Raw genomic sequence first — 27041 nt, forward strand, 5'->3', positions numbered from 1 at the left:
CTCTTGCTGTGAAGTAGCTGTATAGGAGGTATTAGATGCAGTGTTTTTAAAGGTAGCGAGTGGTGTTGTTATGGAATTATAATTGATTTACAATATTCTGTTAGTTTCAGGTATACAGCACAGTGATTCAGACATATATGTATATATGTGTGTGTATATTATACAAATGGGGCTTCCCTGCTGGCTCAGACAGTAAAGAATCCACGTGCAATGCAAGAGACCTGGGTTTGATCCTTGGGTTGGGAAGATCCCCTGGAGGAGGAAATGGCAACCGACTCCAGTATTCTTGCCTGGAGAATCCCATGGACAGAGGAGCCTGGTGGGCCACAGTCCATGGGGTCGCAAAGAGTTGGACATGACTGACTAACACACACACACACACACACACACATTCCTCTTCAGATTCTGCTTGTAGAAGATTAAATGTAGCTCCTTATGCTGTACAGTAGATCCTTCCTGGTTGTTTCATATACACTTGTCTGTATATAAAATGGTATGTGTTAAACCCAACCTCCTAATGTATCTCTTCCCCTACCCCCTTTCCCGTATGGTAAGTTCGTTTCCTATGTCTGTGGGTCTCTTTCTGTTTTGTAATAAGTTCCTTTTAGATTCCACATATACACAGTATGACTTGTCTTTGTCTGACTTACTTCGCTTAGTGTGATCATGTCTAGGTCTGTCTTTGTTGCTGCAAATAGCATTATTTCATTATTTTTTATGGCTTCATAATTTTCCATTACATAAATATTCCACATCAGATACAATTTTTAAGTGTAGTCAGATCTATAAATCTTTTATTTTAAGCCTTCTGTGTTTGTTGTAATTCAGAGAGAAGCCTTTCAGTTCTGAGCTTCTTGAAAAGTCCCTTGGGCTTTCTTTCTCCTTTCATGGATTCATTGTCTTCCATTAAATTTTTGAACCTTTGGGAATCTCTGCTTGTATAATAAGGTCTGAGGTTTGTATCGAACCTTATTTTCCCCACTTGGAGATCCACTTGGTGCAGTCTTTTCATTGTAGAAACATACAGGTTAGTCTTTCATTTCAGAGGAAATGATGAAATGTCATTTTATTGAGTACTAACTAAAAGTCTCCTTTGTCTCACTTAGGTTTCTGACAGTGGTAGAAAAGCAAAATGTCAGTTGCGCAAAAACCTCATGCAGGATGAAATTACCAGCCTAAGACTGGAAACAGACACAGTGAAAAATCAGAACCAGGAACAAGAAAAGAAATGTTTTGAGGATATTGACATTGTAAAAGGAGAGAATGATTATCCTCAAAAGACAAAAAAATTGTACAAGGAAACGTTGACAAAGGCCATATTCCAGCATACTGGTCAGCTTAAAGTTCCGATAGCTGAAAATACAATGCTAAACCCTGAGCTGGAAAATGCAAAACAAAGCAAACAAAGACTGGAAACAGAAGTGGAATCCTACCGTTCTAGACTGGCTGCTGCCACACACGATCATGATCAAGGTCAGACATCACAAAGAGACCTGGAACTTGCCTCCCAGAAAGCAGAAGATAAGAGGTTACGCTTGCAGGACCAAATGGAGTTCAATATGGCTAAGCTGGAAAGTAACAATCAGATGCTTTCCCAGCAACTTTCTAAAATGAAAAATAAATTCAATCAGCTAAACATAAAGCTGCATCAGACGAGAGATGATCTCAGAGAAAAGACTTTGATGTTAGAACGTGTCCAGAGAGACTTAGGCCAAACAGAGCGTCAAAGGGAGGATATTGAACACATGTATCAGAACGAACAAGGCAAAGTGAATGAATACCTTGGAAAGCAGGAATCCTTAGAGGAGAGATTATCTCAACTCCAGAGTGAAAACATGTTGCTCCGACAGCAACTGGACGATGCACAAAACAGAGCCGGCAGTAAAGAGAAGATGGTCATTAGCATCCAAGACCAGTTACAGCAGATCATGAGAAAACATGCTGAACGTGAGAAACAAGTTCTGATGCTGGAGGAAAGAAACAAGGAGTTGGTCAACAAATGGAATCATGCAGAAGAGAGAATGCATCAGTATGAAAATGAGAAAGCAGAAAGAGAAGTAAGTATCCAGAAGGAGAAATAATTCTCCGCCTTCCTGAAAGAAAATTCAAAGTGATTCTTAATTCTGGCTAAATGTTGAATCTAGCTGAATATAAAAAACACACAGGCTGTGAATCTATGGTCTCTAAACCAGCCTAAAAGCACACCTTGTATCCGGCAAATAAAAATTAGACCCGAGAGATGCTTCACTTTGAGTGGAGATATCATGTCACTTATGAAATGTTAAGAGATTCAGTTCTAAATTTTTAATATAGACGGGTATTAGTAATTTACTCTTTTACTATTCAGATACTAATTTTAATCTCTATGTAACCACATGTCAGTATCATGATGAAGCAGATAAAAGAAACTCTCAAACTTAAATTGAATATTTTGAAATTAAGCTTCAGTAACATGGATTACCTTGACAGTCAATTCCAGGTTTCCCAGATGCTATTACTTATATATCATACTTTGGCTTCAGTAGCTTGACACACTTTTTTGTCATATTTGTTGGTATAATTTTAGTTTTATTCATGTAAATTTGAATTAACTTGGAAAACATTTCAGGCTAGAGTCATTTATTCTTATGGCCTCTCAACTCTTTAAAGAGTTGTAATTAAATTGAGAATTCATTGACAAGTCATTTAAATATACTTGTCATTAAATCATAATTTGGGACTCAAGTGGTGAGCTTTAACCAAGCTCTTCTTGATTTAATCTTCCCACTGCTATTTACGCCATTTACTTAGAACATTTTTACAAACAGTTTGCTCCTAATTCTCATTTTAAGGGTCAATTACTGTCACTTGAATACCAGTTTACCCAATAAAAATGGAGGCTGGCAGGATTCGTGAGCAGCAGGGCGGAGTGAGTCAGGGAGAGGGCTGTAGGGGCTGCGGTCTGGAGGAAGGTGGAGGCCAGGTTATCGAGGCTCCTTGAAGGCATGGGAGCAACCTCATTTTTAAAGTTTCATTATTCTTTTATATTGGAATATAGTTGATTTACGGTTTTGCGTTAGTTTCGGATGTACAGCAAGTTGATTCAGTTATAGGAATACATATATCCATTCTTTTTCAGATCCTTTCCCATGTAGATGCCTGCAGAATAGTATGGTTAGCCAAGGGTAAAGGTGGGGAGGAGGGATAAATTAGGAGTTGGGGATTAACATAGACACATGACTAGATATGAAATAGATAAGTAGCAAGGGAATGGCCTAATTTTTTTGCTGAGGAAGGAATCTATTGCAAAGATCTGAGCACTGGATTGAATATGTGAAGATCTCTGATGTTAATTGAAGCCTCTAATAAAGAAAGAGGAAAAATGTTTTCACAGTGTGGAATTTTCCACCGCTTGTCCCACCTACACACCTGTTTCGTTCTGGACGTGAGGTGGTGAAGTTCTGCAGATTTATCGGGAGGGGCAGGGTGTGGACAGTGGGGCTGCCTCCTTCGTCTGAGGAACTTAATATCAGGAAGGCCAGTGGGGAGCCCTTCTGGGTCTGTAACCACATTCAGGGAGGAGGAAAAGAAGGTGAGTTGGTGTCCATGGTGATAGTTTTCAAAGTACATGTGTTGGAGTCATCTATTACTAACATAACGTAATAGTAAAGTGATTTGATAAACTCAGTGACAAGGCATCTTATTAGGCAGTTGTGAAACACCTTCAACAAGAACTGTCTGACACCTTCAAAAAGCAGGCTGCGTTGGAGACATCCCTGGACGTCACGTCATGTCACCGTGCCAAGTTAGAAGTTGAGGCATTGGATTTAAAGAGCAACTTATGTCAACTCACAAGTCAGGTATGTGTGAAATTGAATGTGTCGACAGTTAATACGTAGGATAAAGTGTTTTAGGATGCTCATTTTCATGGACAGCTTTCTTTTTATTTTCATTACTAGTAATTTACTATAATTGTGTTAATCTTTAAGTGCACTTGTTTCTTAAACTCTTTCATTCTGCCATTTACATTATATATATATATATATTTTGTATCTTATATACCCTTAGGAAAGTGAATTGTGCATCATTCTTCACACAGGTTGAGAGACTTTTTTTCCTATTGAACAATATTTTATTTCATGATCCCTGTATTACCATGATGAGGCCAGCCAGATAAAATCAGAGGATAATGTTTAATGGAATGTTCCAGAAAATTATCATTTCTCATCTTCACTTCTGTGAATGGCTGTGGAGTTCTGTATATATTTATTTCCTGCATTTCAGAATAACTTGTGCAAAAATTGTATTATACAAACCAGCTGAAGTTAGGCACTGCCTTCTTTTCTTTTCATTTAGGATACATTGTAAAAGCATGGAGGTACTCAGATGGAGTATAACACGTCCATCGAAAATACAGAATTAAGAACATTATCTAGATCGTGCCTTTGGATTTTTAAAAAGCTATTGAGATATAATTCATGTATCATATAATTTACCCATTCCAAGTGTGTAGATCAGTATCTCTTAGTCTAGAGAGGTGTCACCTGTGACCACAGTCAATTTTAGAGCATTTCCATCACCCCCCCAAAGAAACCCTGCATCCGTTAGCTACCTCCTAAGGCCCCCCCATCTCCCTTAGCCCCAGTCAACCCCCAGTCTAATATCCGTCTCTGGAGACATGCCTGTTCTAGGTAATTTATATAAATGGAACCATGCAGTATGCTCCTTTGGGATTAGCTTTTCTCATTTGACGTCATGTTTTTGCGGTTCATCCCTGTTACAGCACGTATCAGTTCTTCCATTTCTGTTAACTGTCCAACAATAAACAGTACATGGCTATATTTATCCATTCATAAGTTGATGGAGATTTGGGTTGTTTCCACTTTGCAACTATTAATAATGCTGCTGTGAACACTGGTTTATACCTTTCTGGATGGACATGTTTTTATTTCCCTGTGGTGGGATTTTACCCTGAGTTAGCTGGCTGATTTCTCCTTTTCCTGGCCTTTGCTCAGACTGTCCTTTCTGTCTTCACAGTTTCTTTTCTCTTGGGTAGTCCTCCATTTATTTAGACCTGGTGCCCAGACTCTCCTCCTCCATGGAGCTTTCCTGACTGTCCAGCTCCCATTGAGCCTTTTCTCTTCAGCCCTGTTACGTAGTCTGTGAAGAACAATTTAGCCCTTAATTTTGCATTGTTGTCATTTTTTTCATGAGGGATAATCTTATCTAGGTATACCTTGTTCTAACAGGGAATATTTATGGATATGCACAGCACTTGTCTTGCATAAATGGAAAACAGTTTAGTTTAACAATTGTTAGGAGACAACTAAGTACTTCATCCCACGCCAGTTATTTCTTCTTGAAGATGTTTGTATAGTAAAACTTTTATTAAAATGTATTTTAAGCAACTAAATGTAAAATTGAAAGCGCTTAGTCTAATAGAGAATTGTTCAATTAAATACTCATTTCTCTCCCTGACTCTGGGAGAAAAGTGTAAATTTGCCTTCCTTCATTATGTAGGCAGAAGTGGGATTTACAGATTTCTAGCCTTTCACCAGCTGTAAAGTTCTGGGAATAGCTTCTCAGATATCTGTACTTCGTAATCTTAATTTTCTCACCGGAGTACTGGCTAGACATTAACAGTTGTGGGAATGAATTGACTCAGAACTTTGATTTAGCAGTAGGGTAATATTCCCAAGGCAGTGACTTCACCCTTCCTCTGACGGCCGTGTAAGGTTCTGTACCACTCTGTCCAGGAGGTGCTATTTGCATATTAACTGGTGGTCATTGTCCACTTAGTACAGAGAGGAAGGAAGTTACAAATTACTGTAAGTGGAGAAAAGTACTAGAGTACTAGTTGGTTAGTGGAGTCAGTGAACATTTTTGAAGTCTGGACACGTGTGTTCTGGGCCTCATGCTCCCCCTTACTGCCCCTTGCAACGGTATGGAGAGTGAGCTCACTATGACTTGTGTAGAGACCACTTCCGTTGGCATGTCGTCTGCCTGAAGTATCAAATTGTTTTGCAGATAAAATACAGCAACCGTAATAATGCCAATTACAAACAGCTCTTAGTATCTGCCACGTCCTCTTCTAAATACATTATGTGTAGTCCCCAATTTAATCTTCCCAGCATCCCACTGAGGTTGCTGCTACCATTATCCCCATTTTATGGATGGAGAAACTGAGATACAGTAAGGTTAAGTAATTTGCCCCAGGACTCACAGCTCAGAACTGATGGAATTGGAACACAGGCCCACGGATTCTGGCTCCCATGTAGCTACTGCCTCTCACACTAATCTCTGAAGCATCTGGTTGTCACCAACAGCAGTGCTAGCTCTCATAATCACTGGGAGAGCCATGGTCATTCCCATATGTGGATATTTAAAGTGATGGCTGATGTGGAGCTTGGAATAAAAAAAAAAAAATATATATATATATATATATATATATGTTTATCATCAGGTAATTTTCTGTCTTTCCCCATTTGGCCAGTTTATAAATAAATTTGTGTATTTATTTGAGAAAATCTAATTTAAAGCATGAATGATTTTGTGTTTGAGTGCTAAAGGGGAGGTCAATAACGTACAAAGGGCAGACAGTAAATATTTTCACTTTTTGGACTGTGAGGTGTCTATTGTAACAACTCAACTCTGCTGGATGGCAGGAAAGCAGCCATAAACAATATGCAGATTAAGGAGACAGAAACTGACATTGGCAGATTCACTAGGTTATTAGTAATTAAAACAGTTGTTTTTTTTTTCCTTTTTTTTTCTTTCTTTTTAGTTGCAAGAAACAAAGGATCAACATACAAAGGCCGTGAGATGTGCTGAAAAAACACAGGATCACATCCAAAAGTATGATTTAAAGCAGCACAGAAAACAAATATAAAGCAGATAAGCAGTATAATATGAGAATTAGATCAGTAATGATAATAAAAACATCATTGTGAAGCCGGGTAATATTTCAGCTTTGAGCTGTTTTGAGATGCATTATTTTCCCCCATTATTTCCATATTTTGCACATTATCCACAAGTGAAAAGTGAAAGTGTTAGTCACTGAGTCATGTCTGACTCTTTACAACTCCATGGACTATAGGCCACCAGGCTCCTCTGTCCATGGAATTCTCCAGGCAAGAATCCTGGAGTGGGTTGCCATTTCCTTGTCCAGGGGATCTTCCTGACTCAGGGATCGAACCTCGGTCTCCTGCATTGCCGGCAGTTTCTTTACCGTCTGAGCCACCAGGGAAGCCAATTGTCCATGAAACACAACTAGAAAAACAGTACAGTTGCCAAATCACTTACTTTTCTAAATTCTAAGATCCTCTGTAATTGAACTGCAGATGTTTGTTCAGAAGCAGTGTGGTATTTTAAAAATCAATGTGTGAAGGACTGCCGTGACAGTCCAGTGGGTAAAACTCTGCCTTCCAAGGCAGAGCGTGTGGGTTTGATCCCTGGTTGGGGAGCTAAGATCCCATGTGCCTCACAGCCAAAAAACTAAAACATAAAACAGAAGCAACGTGGCAGTAAATCAATAAAAACCTTAAAAATGGTCCACATTCAAAAGAAAATCTTTAAACAAAAAACCCTATGTGTGAGAATCATTGTTTTAAAATCTGCATTTTAGGCTTGAAATTGAAAATGCCGAGTTACAAACTACAGTCAAAAAGCAAGCGGGCAAAATCGAACAGCTTCAGAAAAACCTGTTAAGTATAAAATCGGTAAGTCAACCTCTTAATTCTGTCATAGTGAGGAAGAATTTTAACTTTTTTAATAGTAATATATAAGAATATTTTGGACAATGTGAAAAGTCTCATTGATTAAAAAGTTTATGGTATTTTTACTGATACTGCTTGCTACTAATAACATAATTACTCTTTATAGAAGGAATGGACTAAATTCATAAAATTAATGATTTTTGTAGTAAGATTTTAATTTAAAAGATTGTGACAATCCAGTCCAAAAGCAATATTTTATATAGAAAATATTTTGTGTGTTCATTCCTCTGTCAATGAAATCAGGGTTTTTCCACTTTTTGGCTATTGTTAATAATGCTGCCTTGAACTTTGTACACAAACATCTGTTAGAGTCTAGAAATTTGAGTAATGATTTGATTGAGAATTCTGAATTTCTCTTGTAATCCTAACCCTACTGTGAGATTTTTGAGAATGAGTCATTTTTAATATTGTAGCTTATTCTCTTCACCAGGAATGAATACTATGTCTGTATAGAACAGTGTTTCTGAAAGAATGTATTTTTCCTTTGTTGGATTTTTTTTTTTTTTAAAAGAGCTGAGGTATGCACGGGGATTTTTCAAAAATTACTTTAGTAAGATGATATTTATCCTGGAATATCTTGAACCACTGATGAAAATTATTTTAGAGCATCTTTAGAAAGTAAAATGTAAATATAGCCACACTTTTTAAAAATTTCAAAAAAAAAAAATATCACTAGCATTCAGTATTTTATGTGTCAGTTCAGTTGCTCAGTCGTGTCTGACTCTGCAACCCCATGGACTGCAGCACACCAGGCTTCCCTGTCCATCACCAACTCCCAGAGCTTGCTCAAACTCATGAACATCGAGTTGGTGATGCCATCTACCCATCTCATCCTCTGTCATCCCCTTCTCTTCCTGCCTTCAATCACTCCCAGCATCAGGGTCTTTCCCAATGAGTCAGTTCTTCACATTGGAGCTACAGCTTCAGCATCAGTCCTTCCAGTGAATATTCAGGACTGATTTCCTTTACGATTGACTGGTTTGATCTCCTTGCAGTCCAAGGACCTCTCAAGAGTCTTCTCCAACACCACAATTCAAAAGAATGAATTCTTTGGTGCTCAGCTTTCTTGATGGTCCAAATTTCACATGCATCCACGACTACTCAAAAAACCACAGCTTTGGTTAGATAGACCTTTGTCGGCAAAGTAATGGCTCTGTTTTTTAGTATGCCGTCTAGGTTGATCATAGCTTTTCTTCCAAGGAGCGAGGGTCTTTTAGTTTCATGACTGCAGTCACCATCTGCAGTGATTTTGGAGCCCAAGAAAATAAAAGCTGTCACTGTTACCATTGTTTTTCCATCTATATGCCATGAAGTGACGGGACTGGATGCCATGATCTTTGTTTATTGAATGCTGAGTTTTAAGCCAGATTTTTCACTTTCCTCTTTGCCTTTCATCAAGAAGCTCTTTAGTTCCTCTTTGCTTTCTGCCATAAGGGTGGTGTCATCTGCATATCTGAGGTTATTTATATTGCTCCCATATATCTTGATTCCAGCTTGTACTTTCTCCAGCCTGGCATTTCACATGATGTATTCTGCATAGAAGTTAAATAAGCAGGTGACAATATACAGCCTCAAATGCACTCTTTTCCCAATTTGGAACCAGTCAGTTGTTCCATGTTTGATTCTAACTGTTGCTTCTTGAGCTACATACAGTTTTCTGAGGAAGCAGGTAAGGTGGTCTGGCATTCCCATCTCTTGAAGAATTTCCACAGTTTGTTATGATCCACACAGTCAAAGGCTTTGGCGTAGTCAATAAATCAGAAGTAGATGTTTTTCTGTAATTCTCTTGCTTTTTCTATGACTCAGCAGATGGATGTTGGCAATTTGATTTCTAGTTCCTCTGCTTTTTCTAAATCCAACTTGTGCATCTGGAAGTTCTCATTTCACATACTGTTGAAGCCTCACTGGGAGAATTTTGAGCATTACTTTGCTAGCATGTGAGATGAGTGCAGTTGTACAATTGGTTGAACATTCTTTGGCATTGCTTTTCTTTGAGATTGGAATGAAAACTGACTTTTCCAGTCCTGTGTCCATGGCTGATTTTTCCAGATTTGCTGGCATATTGGGTGCACTACTTTCAAAGCATCATCTATAGGATTTGAAATAACTCAACTGGGATTCCATCACCTCCACTAGCTTTATTTGTAGTGACGCTTCCTAAGGCCCACTTGACTTTGCAATCCACAATGTCTGGCTCTAGGTGAGTGATCACAACATTGTGGTTATCTGGGTTGTGAAGATCTTTTTTGTATAGTCCTTCCATGTATTCTTGCCACCTCTTCTTAATATCTTCTGCTTCCTTTAGGTCCAACCATTTCTGTCCTTTAATGTGCCCATCTTTGCATGAAATGTTCCCTTGGTATCTCTAATTTTCTTGAATAGATCTCTGGTCTTTCCCATTCTATTGTTTCTCTTTATTTCTTTGCATTGATCACTGAGGAAGGCTTTCTTATCTCTCCTTGCTATTCTTTGAAACTCTGCATTCAAATGATTGTATCTTTTCTTTTCTCCTTTGTCTTTAGCTTCTCTTCTTTTCTTAGCTATTTGTAAGGCCTCCTCAGACAACCATCTTGCCTTTTTGCATTTCTTTTTCTTGGGGATGGTCTTGATCACTGCCTCCTGTACAATGTCACAAACCCCCGTCCACAGTTCTTCAGGCACTGTCTATCAGATCTAATCCCTTGAATCTGTTTGTCATTTCCACTATATAATCATAAGGGATTTGATTTAGATCATACCTGAATGGTCTAGTGATTTTCTGTACTTTGTTCAATTTAAGTCTGAATTTTGCAATAAGGAGTTCATGATCTGAGCCACAGTCAGCTCCCGGTCTTTTGTTTTGTTTTGTTTTGCTGATTGTATAGAGCTCCTCCATCTTCGGCTGCAAAGAATATAATCAGTCAGACTTTGGTATTGACCACTTGGTGATGTCCATGTGTAGAGTCGTCTCTTGTGTTGTTTGGAAGAGGGTGTTTTGGTATGACCAGTGCAGACTCTTGGAGGGCACAAATCAGGAGCCAGGAGAAAGGAGCAGTGTCCCCACAAGAGACTGAGCCAGACTTGCCTGTGAGTGTCCAGGTGTCTCCTGCAGAGGGGTGGGTCGACAGTGGCTTGCTGGGGGTCGGGGGCGCTGAATACAGCAGTGCATAAACAAGTCCTTTTGAAAGAGGTGGCCATTACCGTCATTACCCCTACCATAGTTTGACCTCAGGCCAAACCACAGGGAGAGAACACAGGCCCACTCATCAACAAAAACTTGGATGAAAGATTTACTGACCATGGCCCTGCCCATCAGAATAAGACCCCACAGTCAGTCTCTCCCATCAGGAAGCTTCCATAAGCCTCTATCCTTATCCCTCAGAGGGCAGACAGAATGAAAACCACAACCACAGAAAACTAACCAAACTGATCACATGGATCACAGCCTTGACTAACTCAATGAAACGACGAGCCATGCTATGTCAGGCCACCCAAGATGGAAGGGTTGTGCTGGAGCGCTCTAACACAATGTGGTCTGCTGGAGAAGGGAATGGAAAACCACTTGAGTATTCTTGCCTTGAGAACCCCATGAACAGTATGAAAAGGCAAAAAAATAGGACACTGAAAGATGAACTCCCTGGGTTGATAGGTGCCCAATATGCTACTGGAGATCAGCGGAGAAATAACTCCAGAAAGAATGAAGAGATGGAGCCAAAACGAAAACAACGCCCAGTTGTGGATTTGACTGGTGATGGAAGTAGAGTCCGAAGCTATAAAGAACAATACTGCATAGGAACCTGGAATGCTACGTCTATGATTCAGGGTAAATTGGAAGTGGTCAAACAGGAAATGGCAAGAGTGAACATCGACATTTTAGGAATCAGTGAATTAAAATGGACTGGAATGGGTGAATTTAACTCAGATGACCATTATATCTACTACTGTGGGCAAGAATCCCTTAGAAGAAAGGGAGTAGCCATCATAGTCAACAAAAGAGTCTGACATGCACTTGCTATTGCTATTGCTAAGTCACTTCAGTCGTGTCCGACTGTGCGACCCCAGAGACGGCAGTCCACCAGGCTCCCCCGTCCCTGGGATTCTCCAGGCAAGAACACTGGAATGGGTTGCCAATTCCTTCTCCAATGCATGGAAGTGACAGGTGAAACTGAAGTCACTCAGTCGTGTCCGACTCCTAGCGACCCCATGGACTGCAGCCTACCAGGCTCCTCCATCCATGGGATTTTCCAAACAAGAGTACTGGAGTGGGATGCCAGACATGCAGTACTTGGGTGCAATTTCAAAAATGGCAGAATGATCTCTGTTTGTTTCCAAGGCAAATCATTCAATATCACAGTAATCCAAATCTATCCCCCAGCCACTAATGCCGAAGAAGCTGAAGCTGAGCGGTTCTACGATGACCTACAAGACCTTCTAGAATTAACACCAAAAAAAAAGATGTCCTTTTCATTATAGGGGACTGGAATGCAAAAGTAGGAAGTCAAGAGATATCTGGAGTAACAGGCAATTTTGGCCTCAGAGTACAAAATGAAGCAGGGCAAAGGTGAACAGAGTTTTGCCAAGAGAGTGCACTGGTCATAGCCAACGCCCTCTTCCAACAACACGAGATGACTCTACACATGGACATTAGCAGATGGTCGATTTTATGTGTAATTTACCCTATTTTTAACAAATAAATGTTGGCAGTTTAAATTCCAGAAAGATGACAAAATGCTGAAAAATTATTTTAAGCTCTTTGTAGGAAAGTCATTCATTTTGAAGTCTATCCTGACTGGCATCAGGTTTATAAACTGTGTTGACTATAAATGCATATCACTCATGAACACATGAGAAATAATACTTTCTTTTATTTCTGTGCTCACACTCTGAGCTCTGTGCTGTCCTTTTCTTAAGAAATGACCTCTGTAGCTGAGTCATGTTTCCTAAGCCAGGTTCCTCTTTATCGAACTTTTAAGCAAATCCCAAAGCCCTTTTGTATGTCTTGGTCTCGGTTGGACTTCCCGGATGGCTCAGACAGTAAAGAATCTGCCTGCAATGCAGGAGACCCAGGTTTGATCCCTGGGTTGGGAAGATCCTCTGGAGAAAGTGAGAGTGAAAGTGCTCAGTTGTGTCTGACTCTTTGACACCCCAGAGACTATACAGTCATTGGAATTCTCCAGGCCAGAATACTAGAGTGGATAGCCTTTCCTTTCTCCAGGGCATCTTTCCAATGCAGGGATTGAACCCAGGTCTCCCACATTGCAGGTGGATTCTTTACCTGCTGAGCCACAAGGGAAGCCCAAGAATACTGGAGTGGGTAGCCTATCCCTTCTCCCACAGTCCATGGGGTCACAAAATGTCAGACATGACTGGGTGACTAAGACTTGGTCTCTGTTAGGTCAAGCAAGCAAGCAAGCAAGCAAGCGGTATTTTTGCTGCCAAGGTTCTCTTTAAAGTGTTTGGTGTCCTGTGAATTTGATTGGGGTTCATGCCATTGGAAAAGCTACCCTCAAAATTTGAGGGAAGCATCATACTTTGGGCTTCCTGTGAAGCTTTGCAGGATGATGCCTTTAAAATTCTTAGGCTCTTAAGATCCTTAAAGGAATCTGAGGCACCAGCTTGAGTCTTTCCAGGGTCTTAATGAAGGTTTTACAGCCTACAGGTTTTACCTTTAGACCATGTTTTCCTCGACAGCAACCTAGGTTTGATCTTAGCCAAGAAGCCATTTCTGTCTTTTTGCATCATGTGACAGTTGGACAGGTGGAGATGCTATAAAGGGGATACAGACATTGAACCCAGTGAGTCCCGGTTCCTTTATATTTAATAGTGCCTTTTTTTTTTTTTTTTGGTCTTATAGCTTATCCTTCTCATTGACTTTACTTTCAGCTGCTTCATAGCAAGCATCCCCGCCTCCCATGTTTTAGTGTCATTTTCTTCTCTTGCCTAGAAGCCGTCACTGGCAGCCTCTTCAAGGGCCATCAGGCTTCTGTTTACAAAGTCATGAAGCCCTTTGGGTTTTCATTTCTTTCTCTGCATCCATTCAGGTCCCACCTACATCCAGGTTCAAAAGCATTCTCACGTGTTTTAGTTCTTTTTTAATGGCAATACCTCATTTTTTGGCATCACTGACTCGATGGACATGAGTTTGAGCAAGCTCCAGGAGTTGGTGATGGACAGGGAAGCCTGGTATGATGCAGTCCATGGGGTCATAGTCAGGTATGACTGAGTGAACTTCACTGAACCCCATTTTTAATATCAGTATCTGTGCCAGTTATTTATTGCTAACAAATTGCATTAGAGATCACCCAAAGCCTAGTGACTCAAAACAGCATTTCCTTTGTTCACAAGTCTGTGTTGGGGCCAGGCTCAGTGAGTGAGGCCAGCTCATTTCTTCTCCAGTCCTTATCAGCTGGCATGTTGTGAAGGTGGGGACCAGGCTCATCTGAAGGCTTGTTCATGCACATGTCTGGCAATTGGAGCTGGCTTTTGGATGGGTCATTAGGTGGGGGCGGTCAGTGGGGACACTGACATGTGCTCAGTATGTGGCCCGGGCTTTGTCATAGCGTGCTGACTGATGCTAAGAGTGGGTTCCCCACGGAGCAAAGTCAGAAGCTATTTAGCTTGAGAAATAACATAGCAGTTCCCCCAGACTCTGTCCACTAGAATCAGTTACTGAGGCCAGCACATATTTAAGGGGAGGGAATTTCATGAGAAAAGTGTCAAAGAATTTGTAGACATGTTTGAAAACCACCAGCTCCACTGACCTCCACTTACCAAGTAATCATTCTGTCTAAATGAAAGTTCTTTCCAACTCTGTGTCGCTGAAATTCCAGCAAATATTTTTTGTTTGTTTTGTTTGCTATGTTCTCTTATTCTGTGGAAAGTAACAAAGGGTTACAAGAAAGAGGCGTTTTTTTGTTGTTCAGAAAAATGTATGGATCATCTCACTAAATTTTTAGGAGAACGGGATATCTTTAGCCTTGCGAATCAAGGAATGCAATTCAAATTAGGAAAAACTATTTCTAGTTCAGAAAAAGGCTTATTGGGTTCGAATCCATATTTACAAGATTTAGTCATTAGAGTCTTATTTTCACAATCTTCTTTTGGGAGGCATTTATTAACTCAGCCCTAGATAACTCAATACAGTATACCTCTAACTTCTTCAAAAACTATGGTACATATTGAGGGGAAGGAGCAAGAGACGTTCTACTAAGGGGTGACTTGCAGTCATTTCATGGAGGAAAGATAGAAAAGTTTTATTATAGAACAATAAAAGAGTGTAAAATCAAGTGCAAATGTTGTGTGACAAAGATGATGACAGTGAAGAATATATTTTGTGACTCTTGGTGACTTCTTTCTTGATTCTCTGAGTAATTCCTGGTCCTACATTCAACAATACAGATATCATCATATTTATTTGATCCTCGGTTTGTACGAGGCTGGGCTCAGTCCACTTCCCTCATTACCAAATGGTATTTGTTTTATTCTTGCAGATTGATGATCTTCCAGCAGAGCTGGAAACTGTACGTTCAGAATGTCTGCACATGAATGCAAAAATTCAGGTTCTTCAAGAGGAGTTATTATCAATGAAAGGAACACAAAAGAAATGTGAAAAACTAGAGAAGAATAAAAAGAAGTTGGAGCAAAAAGTAGTGAACCTCAGAAGTCATATAGAAATGAATATGATAGAATACAGTCAAGTAGAGCAGTATAAACAGGAGATTGAAGAAAGAGTGAGGCAGGATCTAATAGAGAAATTAAGAGAAATCAACATGTTTTTACAGGTTAGTTTGTTGATCTATCATGTACTTGAATTCACCTCGCTGTAAATTACATTTTGGATCTATACAGCTTATGTGTTTCCTCTGCTTCCCTAAGGACAGTTTGTTTTGTAGATTTCTGGAAGGAAGGGGGCACTTGTCTCTCCCTGAAGAGAAATATTTCAGTTTCCATCACAGTTATCACTAAATTGATCTTGCAGAATGATTCTCACTAGAGGATCCTTTTATTTATAAGACCAATTGGTATACAACAAGACCATGAGGAAGGAAAAAAATACTGTGGTTTAGAATGGGTACCATCCTCTTGAATTATTCTCAAGTTGTCTTGTTCAGTTTTTAAAATTTTAAGTTGATCTTCTTATTCTTTGAATTATCAGGTTACATAAGTACTTCTATAACATTGATTCCACTTTAATTTTATAATTCACATTTAATTCATTTCACATTGACCATGATTATTTTAAAGTTTCACTTTTCTTTTTTTCACATTTAAAATTGCTCTCTGAATTACTGACTCAAAACTAAAGGGAACAAATATAATTATTTAGGTTATAATCATTAACAAATGAAATATATCTTTTAAAATTTGACTTAGATACAAGCAGCATCTCAAGAAAGCTTAAAGCAGTTACAAGAGAATAATATTGCTTTGAAAATAAGTCAGATGGAACTCAGAATTAAAGAGTTGGAATCTGAACTCTCCAGGACGAAAACTTCTCAAGCAGAGTTGAAAATATACAGGAAACTCTACCTAGAAGAACTAAAAATTAGAAAGTCATTGGAAAATAAGCTAGACACGTAAGTCAAAACACAGAATCACAAAATAAATTTAGTTCATTAATTTGTCTCTAAAGCCTAATTTGTATAGAGCCAGGTTCCTGAAATTAGTAGGAAGTGAAAGCTAACTAGATAGCCACTGCTAGAGGGCACCCTAAGACAAATTAGTAATACTATATCCTTGTAAGTTTTCCTACACTATGTAAAATCATGGTTGTGAACTCGGGGGAAATGAACATAGAGGTGAATGGCAGGACAATTCACAAAGTGCCTAAAAATAACATGGTGACCTGACTGAGGGGGGTGTGGAGGATGCAAAGGGCAGATCGCGGCACCTCCAGTGCCGAGTCCAGGTTTCCCTACTGCCTGAAAGCAGAGCACTCCTCGGAAGCCTTTCATAAGCCAAAACAGCATAAACCAAAGCAGCAGGGACCCGAGGACACATTCTGCTAGTAGATGCATAAAATGAACGTGCACGGGTAAAGCACAGGTGCTCCCAGACAGGGTTCAGGGCGGTGGCGACTTGATGCTGAGATGTGGGGTGTCGCTTCCGGGGAAGGAGCTCGGTGGGGCTGGTCTCCCTGTTTGTGGAACATGAGGCCTCTCACTGTAAAAACACGCACTGAACACTGTTTCAGCTTTTTGCCTTTTTAAATGAAACCAAAAATCCTCTTCAGATTTTTTTTTTATTATTGTGAAAAACAGGTGCCGATGTAGGCCCTTCGTAGAAGTGAAGTAACATAAAATGAACTTTGGAAAAGCAGGGGATGCTTGTAATTGTTCCCGGGGCTGTTTTAGCCCTTTTCAGTCTCACCCAATGACTTTCTCATCCTACCCTCGAGATTGTGGCTTTAGGTGATTCCTCAGAGCAAATGCTTAATTTCTCTGGGGTCATGAGTGAAACATTTATACAAGGGTGGTGAAAGCAAATACTTGAAAGTGGCTTTGTGGGATGGTGTGTTTCTTCATCCCTGAACTGTTTCCTGGAGGCAGGTGTGTCCCAGAGGCAGCAGGTGTCACTGTGAGGCCACCTCCCTTTCTCTCTGATGCCCTTTCTCTCCTCTCCCAACTGTGACTTGTTACTTGAGGAGCCCCAGACACATGTGTACTTCTTTAGAGCAAGGTTACAGCTATCATTGTTTACAGGAGGTCTGCTCTGTGCTTTCAGTGTTCAAACAGTTTAGTGGGACATTCCATTTACTATATGGCAACTTTAAAAATGGAAATTATTTAGGGAATCATGCTGTAAAGGGCAATATTGCATAGGAACCTGGAATCTTAGGTCCATGAATCAAGGCAAATTGGAAGTGGTCAAACAGGAGATGGCAAGAGTGAACGTCGACATTCTAGGAATCAGCGAACTAAATTGGACTGGAATGGGTGAATTTAACTCAGATGACCACTATATCTACTACTGTGGGCAGGAATCCCTTAGAAGAAATGGAGTAGCCATCATGGTCAACAAAAGAGTCCAAAATGCAGTACTTGGATGCAATCTCAAAAACGACAGAATGATCTCTCTTCGTTTTCAAGGCAAACCATTCAATATCACAGTAATCCAAGTCTATGCCCCAACCAGTAATGCTGAAGAAGCTGAAGTTGAACGGCTCTATGAAGACCTACAAGACCTTTTAGAACTAATACCCACCAAAGATGTCCTTTCATTATAGGGGACTGGAATGCAAAAGTAGGAAGTCAAGAAACACCTGGAGTAACAGGCAAATTTGGCCTTGGAATACAGAATGAAGCAGGGCAAAGACTAATAGAGTTTTGCCAAGAGAATGCACTGGTCATAGCAAACACCCTCTTCCAACAACACAAGAGAAGACTCTACACATGGACGTTACCAGATGGTCAACACCGAAATCAGATTGATTATATTCTTTGCAGCCAAAGACGGAGAAGCTCTATACAGTCAGGAAAAACAAGACCAGGAGCTGACTGTGGCTCAGATCATGAGCTCCTTATTGGCAAATTCAGACTTAAACTGAAGAAAGTAGGGAAAACCACCAAACCATTCAGGTATGACCTCAATCAAATCCCTTACGATTATACAGTGGAAGTGAGAAATAGATTTAAGGGCCTAGATCTGATAGAGTGCCTGATGAACTATGGACTGAGGTTCATGACATTGTACAGGAGACAGGGATCAAGACCATCCCCATGGAAAAGAAATGCAAAAAAGCAAAATGGCTGTCTGGGGAGGCCTTACAAATAGCTGTGAAAAGAAGAAAAGCAAAAAGCAAAGGAGAAAAGGAAAGACATAAGCATCTGAATGCAGAGTTCCAAAGAATAGCAAGGAGAGATAAGAAAGCCTTCCTCAGCGATCAATGCAAAGAAATAGAGGAAAACAACACAATGGGAAAGACTAGAGATCTCTTCAAGAAAATTAGAGATACCAAGGGAACATTTCATGCAAAGATGGGCTCGATAAAGGACAGAAATGGTATGGACCTAACAGAAGCAGAAGATATTAAGAAGAGGTGGCAAAAATACATGGAAGGACTATACAAAAAAGATCTTCATGACCAAGATAATCACGATGGTGTGATCACTCATCTACAGCCAGACATCCTGGAATGTGAAGTCAAGTGGGCCTTAGAAAGCATCACTATGAACAAAGCTAGTGGAGGTGATGGAATTCCAGTTGAGCTATTTCAAATTCTAAAAGATGATGCGGTGAAAGTGTTGCACCCAATATGCCAGCAAATTTGGAAAACTCAGCAGTGGCCACAGGACTGGGAAAGGTCAGTTTTCATTCCAATCCCAAAGAAAGGCAATGCCAAAGAATGCTCAAATTACCACACAATTGCACTCATCTCACACACTAGTAAAGTAATGCTCAAAATTCTCCAAGCCAGGATTCAGCAATAGGTGAACCGTGAACTTCCTGATGTTCAAGCTGGTTTTGGAAAAGGCAGACGAACCAGAGATCAAATTGCCAACATCTGCTGGATCATCAAAAAAGCAAGAGAGTTTCAGAAAAACATCTATTTCTGCTTTATTGACTATGCCAAAGTCTTTGACTGTGTGGATCACAATAAACTGCGGAAAATTCTGAAAGAGATGGGAATACCAGACCAGCTGACCTGCCTCTTGAGGTACCTATATGCAGGCCAGGAAGCAACAGTTAGAACTGGACATGGAACAACAGACTGGTTCCAAATAGGAAAAGGAGTACATCAAGGCTGTATATTGTCACCCTGCTTATTTAACTTCTATGCAGAGTACATCATGAGAAATGCTGGGCTGGATGAAGCACAAGCTGGAATCAAGATTGTTGGGAGAAATATCAGTAACCTCAGATGTGCAGATGACACCACCATTATGGCAGAAAGTGAAGAGGAACTAAAAGCCTCTTGATGAAAGTGAAAGAGGAGAGTGAAAAAGTTGGCTTAAAGCTCAACATTCAGAAAACGAAGATCATGGCATCTGGTCCCATCACTTCATGGGAAATAGATGGGGAAACAGTGGAAACAGTGTCAGACACTATTTTATGGGGCTCCAAAATCACTGCAGATGGTGATTGCAGCCATGAAATTAAAAGACGCTTACTCCTTGGAAGGAAAGTAATGACTAAACTAGATAGCATATTGAAAAGCAGAGACATTACTTTGCCAACAAAGGTCTGTCTAGTCAAGGCTATGGTTTTTCCAGTGGTCATGTATGGATGTGAGAGTTGGACTGTGAAGAAAGCTGAGTGCCGAAGAATTGATGCTTTTTAACTGTGGTGTTGGAGAAGACTCTTGAGAGTCCCTTGGACTGCAAGGAGATCCAACCAGTCCATTCTAAAGGAGATCAGTCCTGGGTGTTCTTTGGAAGGACTGATGCTAAAGCTGAATCTCCAATACTTTGGCCACCTCATGCAAAGAGTTGACTCATTGGAAAGACTTTGATGCTAGGAGGGATTGGGGGCAGGAGGAGAGGAGGACAACAGAGATTGAGATGGCTGGATGGCATCACTGGCTTGATGGACATGAGTCTGAGTGAACTCCGGGAGTTGGTGATGGACAGGGAGGCCTGGCGTGCTGCGATTCATGGAGTCGCAAAGAGTCAGACAGGACTGAGCAACTGAACTTAAAAAATGCAAATCATTTTGGGAATCATGAACAAAATGGTGTTTTCCATCTTCTCCAGCACTGATGGGAGGCTGGCAGAGATAAGCACCAAACTTGAGGTGGAGAAACAGCAGGAAAGATCTTTACTGAGCACTCTCACCACTAGGCCAGTCCTGGAGCCACCCTGGCACTGAAAATTTCAATAATACTTCAATGTTCCTTATGAATCGTTCTCCAAAAGCAAACGTAGGATTTTCTACCTCAGTTCCACGCCCTTCAAATAACAGCATGGTGACTTCCTTGATCAAGATTAGTTCTACAATCTTTTTTTCCTTGGGTTTAGGATTTCTGATATGATTCTTATTTTTAATTTGAACTTCTGGACTGTTTATTTGACTTATGTGCACTAAGTAAAAGCCATAATTAACTGTGCTAATCAAGGAGAGAAAAATTTTATGATTTTTTTGTCCTAGATTTCTGTTTTTGAGATACTTATTAACTTCTTAAATTTCTTGAAAAGCTGTATTTAAATTCTACTTTAGAAATGAAATCTTATACTTTCAGATATTTGACCTCCTTTGTAATTGATCTCACTTTGGCAAGTGTTCACAATCATCTCCAAGCTCTGCTGGACCCACTGCCGTTTTTCTACCCCTAAGCATAAGTGAATGACTGGCATCTAAACACTGAGCACATATGGATTTTTTTTATTTGAAGGAATCCTAGATAAATCCTCTTTATGGATTAAACAAACTTGTAACACTTGTAACAGAAGATTAATTTCTAGTTTTAGGTTAACATTTTTGTCATTTTCTTACACAAGAGTGCATCTTTAATTTCTATTTTACTTAATAGCCTTGTTATTTAAATTTCTAAAAAATATTTTCTGAGCAATTGTAGAATGTTTCTAAATTTGTAGTTAAAGCAAACATGAAAAAATTTTAAATGAAGCTCACTTTTGTCTCTATTTCAACAGCACCTGGATGATTGATGACTAAGAGAGCAATGATGCGGAGTCTTTAAGTTGCAGCTAGTTTTCATTGTGTAATCACTGTGATTAAAATATCCATTTTAGTCAGAGCACATGGGTTTATGGTTTTGATGGTGTTTTCATGATGGTTATGGTGCAGATAAAAATAGCCCTTGTTAAGTGCAGTCTCAACCTGTTTGCTCATTTGGCTTCTTGCCATCATAGAAGAGCAATCTAAGGTTTCTTCGACAGCACTGCAGCTACTTTGGGTCTTAGTACTTGAGAGCCGTGAAACTGGAAAACGTGCTTTAGCTGTGCAGTCATAGCAGGCCTCCAAACTTCATCCCAATCAGACACTTACTCCCGCAGGCCTAAGAGGAGGAAACCAATGTTCAATCCCCGAACCAGGGGCAGGCTGCCTACAGCAGACTCAAGTTAACGGTGCTGTGGGTACATACATCTTTTCAAAGAAGAGATTCGGAACCAAGCAAGCACTTCTTAGTCCCATGTCCCATACACACCTGTTAGGTAAATCTCCTTGCTTCTCATGAGGAAGGTAGGAGTATAAGTCCTCCCCTTGAAACTTCAGGCTGAGGAAATGAAGTTCAACTGTAATTTCTGACCGGATTTAGATTATAGTTGAGATTACACTCATACTTTTTGTATATACCAATTAACGATGAGAGCTCGGATAGAAGTATGCTAAATAGTAAACAGAGATCTTATTTGTGTTTTAAATTTTGTCCTAAATAACTCAAAACATGGATAATTCATTTTGCTGACTCATTTTAACAAACCAGGTTTTATCTGGAGGAAACGAACATCCTTTTTAGACTAATCTCTTCAGTTTTGGCCTGCTTGATTCAACTAAAGATTTTCTTTTTCAAGTTTCCTGTCCTGTGTTTAAAAAAATATCTATGCTTTACAAATTAACTATATCGACTGCTACAAATAGGAGTTTGATATTGATTTATTTTGTTCATGCATTTAAGACATATAATTTAAAACATTTATTAAATGCCACAAGCATTACTGAACTATGTAACAAGGTTTTACATATTCATTTTCTCTATGTTTAGTTAAAAATCTATATGTGTTTTCTTAATCTGAGGAAGTAGCTGGCATAGGACTCTAGACTCTTTTGTAGAATTGTAACTTTGACTAAATAAATGACTCTCATACCTTAAAAAAAGTTTTGTTTTTTCGAAGAAAACCACCTTTCTTTTTAAAAAAACCTTCTGCACAGAACCGTATTATATAAAAGAGACAAGCATAGAGTCATTTAGCTAAAGGAGTGGCCAGAGACGTCTCTGTCCCTCAACCCTTCAGGGACCCCATGGGACCTTCCCCTTCTATGGGACACAGTTCAGGAACTAACACTTGGGAGAGAATCCTTCTCGCTAAACACCTTTAGAATGAAAACTTGCCGGTACACTGTTTTCTGGTGTATAATTTTCTCACCTTTCTATGCTTTTGCTAAATGGAAAAGTTTAAGGAAAACTGCAGATGTGTTCTCCTTATTAATATTTGACTTCAGACTACTTCACTTAACATGACCCTCACCTAGAAATCAAAATAAAGGTCTCAGAAGGAGCTGTTAAGGGAGAAGATGGTGATCTTGTGGGTCATTACCAGGATTATGGGTCATTCCCTAATTCTCTGAAATTATGTGTACTCGATAGACTGATATTTATACTTTTTATCAAATTAATTTAAATAGCATTCCATATATATGTTCTCTGTTATCTAAAAGCAGAATAAGTAGGAATTCATTTTCTTTTATTTATGTGATTTTTTTCTACCTAAGTAATCTTCAAGTTAGGTCTAGTCTCTAAAAGTATTATTTAAATGTCACATGTAGTAAATTATATGTCATTCCTATGATAATATCTCTTGTTTAACTTAAACATAAATAATATTTGACTTATTTCAGATGCAGCAGGAATTGGACAGGAGTATAACCAGAGAACTAGAAGAAGGTATGTTGCCAAAACGTATGAATTAAATTTAGACATTGATTTCTGAAATACATGGTAAACAGTGGCATCTCTTTCCATTGTTTGGATAACAGTTGCTATCTTAAATATTTTTTCTTACATATAGCTAATGAAAAATGTGAAAGCATGAGCAATCATAGTGAAAAATTCCTTCTTCCTCATTTATTCACCATGTTCCATTGCTTGAAAAACCATCCCAAAAGGTCTATGTATTTCTTTGATTTCTGGCTATTTCCTTATTCTACTGCCGCCATCCCTGTGGAACTATCCGCCTGCACCCTTCACCATTCTCAGAATACGTGGCGTTCACCAACTTCTCAAGTGTCTGATAGTGGTTAAGGCTAGGAAACCCAGACTCAAGCAGTCACGTTTGTGTAGCTGTCACTTGGTGAGTGACTTTAAAATTTCTCTCTCGTTGACTTTGTCACCAGTTTATCTTTCACCCTCAGGAAAAGCTCCAAACACCCACATCAATTTGGTTCCTGCCAAAGTAGTTGACCTTATCTCTTTAGCACCTTACTCTGTCCCTCCGCTCTGCATCTAACCAGGCAGACTGTGTAGGATCCCACAGGTGCACTTCCTCACCTCAGGTCTTTGTACATGTTTTTCCCCTCTACCTCTTGTACTTTTTCCTGTCCTTCAGATAGCTACTTACTTATCACCTCCATCAAAAAGCTGGCAGTACTGACACAAAGCTGGCAGTCTCTTTTGAGCGTTCCTTGTGCCGTCTGTTATATCTTAGTATTTACAACTCTGTCTGGAAATCGCCTGTTCATCTATTTTGCCAGTTTAGGGTGTATCATTTTTCAGGGTGCAGTGGGTCACCTTCATTTTGTAATTCCAGTGCTTGTCACAGCACCTTTGCACAGTTATTGAGTACATGAATGCAGAATGAGAAAACCAGAAGCCCTGATACTCAGCCACACGTGCGACCATGAACAGATTATATAATTGTAATCTTGTTTTTTGAACAAAAACAAGTGTTCATTCTTCAGAACACTTGGAAAGGTCTCAGTTTTGTTTTGTCTTTTTCTTAACTAATACTTAGTTAACTCAAGTATTTTAGGTAAAGAATATAATTCTTTCCTTTTCTTTCCAGCTGACGCTGAATTTGCATCTAATTCCTTTAGAGTGTCTCCTTGAGGATCTACAGATGGGTCAAATGTATATGAGGACCTACTATTGAAAACATCACAAGAATATGTACAGACTTTGAAGAAAAAAGAAATGATTTTAACAATAAATAGTAAAAGTTTCCCTACGGGACTGTTTACGTGAAGTTTTCACTGTTTCCTGTTAAACGTGATGAGAAATTATTTAAGGAAAATATTTTTATATTATGTGTGTATGATAAAAATGTATATGGTATTTTAAGCGATGTTTCTCTGCATCTAACTTAGCAGACTTAAAAACCAGCACTGTTGAGTTTTCCATATTCAAAATGATACTGTTAGTCACTCAGCCATTTCGACTCTTTGCGATCCCATGGACGAGCCCGCCAGACTCCTCTGTCCATGGAATTCTCCAGGCAAGAATACTGGAGCAGGCAGCCATTCCCTTCTCCAGGGGATCTTCCAGTCCCAGGGATCAAACCCAGGTCACCTGAATTGCAGGTGGATTCTTTACCATTTGAGTGGCCCTTTATGAACTCAAACTGAGCCCTAATATCAGCTGTTTAAACAGCATCCAAACAACCAGACTTGTCATTAATATTTAGTGGTGTTGATTGATAGCTTTTTTGTATTTTCCAGTTTTTATCACTATATATAGACCTAAAGATTTAGATACTGCTGTTATGGCTATCGTCAATGTTTTGATGTATTACAACTGTTAATAGTGGCATAAAACTTACTATATGTAACTTTAAACATGGATTCATAGGTCTTTCCTCATGGAGAAATAAGATTTGCCTGAGTTTTTGCCTTTGCAATGAATTAACTTTAAAAAAAATTTATTTTTAATTAGAGGATAATTACTTTACAATATTGTGATGGTTTCTGCCATACATTGAGTTGAATCGGCCATAGGTATGCATATGTCCCCTCTCTCTTGAACCTCCCTCCCACCATCCTCCCCATTCCACCCTTCTAGTTTGTCACAAAGCACCAACTTTGGGTTCCCTGCATCATACAGCAAATTCCAAAAAGACACATGTACCCCAGTGTTCACTGCAGCACTATTTACAATAGCTAAGACATGGAAGTAACCTAGATGTCCATTAACAGATGAATGGATAAAGAATCTGTATATTATTCAGCTATAAAAAGAAATGCATGTGAGTTGGTTTTAATTTTGATTTACTTTTGGAAACAGTGTTAAAATGACAGAAAAGTTCCAAGTGCCAGACAAACAAGACATTTTTGCAAAACTCCCCTATCTCCCATATATCCTCCTAAGGTACCATTTATATTTCTTAAATGTTTTTTGTTGTAAGTGCCCCTCCTTCCCCAAGTCACCTGTTTTTCAGAAGATGCCTTTTTGTCCTACCCCCTGTCATTTATTAAGTAGTGTATCAACTCCCAGTGGTAGTCACCCCTTCAAGCCACGTTTCTCTGTGAACCTCTGCATGTCGTTGTTATTGTTCTATGGCTCACTCATGTCCATCTCTTTGCAACCCCAGGGACCACAACATGCCAGGCTTCCCTGTCCTTCACCACCTCCCAGAGTTTGCTCAAACTCAATGTCCATTTAGTTGAAGATGCCATCTAACTATCTCATCCTCTGTCGCCCCCTTCTCCTCCGGCCGCAATATTTCACAGCATCAGGGCCTTTTCCAGTAAGTCGGCTCTTCCCATCAAGTGGCCAAAGTATTGGAGCTTCAGCATCAGTCCTTCCAATGAATATTCAGGGTTGATCTCCTTTAGGATTGACTGGTTCGTTCTCCTTGCTGTCCAAGGGACTCTCAAGAGTCTTCTCCAGCACCACAGTTTGAAAGCATCAATTCTTCAGCACTCAGCCTTGTTTACGGTCCGACTCTCACATGTGTACATCATTCCCGGAAAGCTATTTAAATTTTTTTTTTCTCATGGTTATCTGCTTTTGTCAATTTAACTGGCAGATTCCCAATAACTGAACCTAAGAGGGTGGAGGAAGCGTCTTCCTCCCCATCAGTTCCAAGAGCTGACATGTTACTAATGCTCACTTAATCCTCGATCCCCTTGTCTTTCTGTCCTTTCAGTGATCTGACTTGGCAGAACTCCAGTTTTATATGAGACAGATGATCCTTCTGCCCTGACACCCTCTCCAAGCGTCTCAGTGCTGCACTGCCCAGTGATCCTGCTACTTTTATTTAATTTGTATCTTCTGATAAGGATTTCAGATCTCTTCGCTACAAACTTCTCACCATGCTTCTCCCCTCTCACTTGTACCAGACAATCTTAGGTCCCACAACAAACTTCTTGAAAGGTTCACCTGGATCCCTAGCAGTTCTAGACTGTCTTCCCTTTCTTTCCTCAAAACTACTTCCAAGTCACTGATGACTACCACATCGCTGAATCAAAGCCGCACCTTTCCTGCCCTTGTCTGAATTTCTCCTACCTCTTGGCGTTCACTCTAACTGACCTCTTGGAGACACTCCCTCCTTTTGGCTAGGCTTTCAGTATTCATTCCTTTTATCCTGAAGGCACAGACAGGTCATTGTGATCAGAGACACAGTTCTTATTAAATAGCTCACATTAAACATACAGGTGTTGCCCCCTCGCCCAGGACTGCACCTGGGGCCGTGTGTT

The 27041-nt window shown here is 39.7% G+C and overlaps 1 protein-coding gene across 1 annotated transcript in view; it reads left to right on the forward strand.

Annotated features, from left to right (window-relative positions):
- LOC128058639 (ankyrin repeat domain-containing protein 26-like) overlaps positions 1-24591 on the forward strand; it is a 78735-nt gene extending 54144 nt beyond the window's left edge. Inside the window, 10 exon segments of the mRNA XM_052651132.1 lie at positions 1107-2057; positions 3687-3839; positions 6764-6834; positions 7604-7697; positions 15224-15514; positions 16107-16309; positions 20426-20534; positions 20536-20644; positions 23239-23295; positions 24413-24591. Coding sequence (XP_052507092.1) covers positions 1107-2057; positions 3687-3839; positions 6764-6834; positions 7604-7697; positions 15224-15514; positions 16107-16309; positions 20426-20534; positions 20536-20644; positions 23239-23295; positions 24413-24591 — 2217 coding nt within the window.
- Positions 24592-27041: the final 2450 nt, after the last annotated feature.

Source organism: Budorcas taxicolor, chromosome 13 (assembly GCF_023091745.1).
Source record: "Budorcas taxicolor isolate Tak-1 chromosome 13, Takin1.1, whole genome shotgun sequence".
Lineage (NCBI taxonomy): Eukaryota > Metazoa > Chordata > Mammalia > Artiodactyla > Bovidae > Budorcas > Budorcas taxicolor.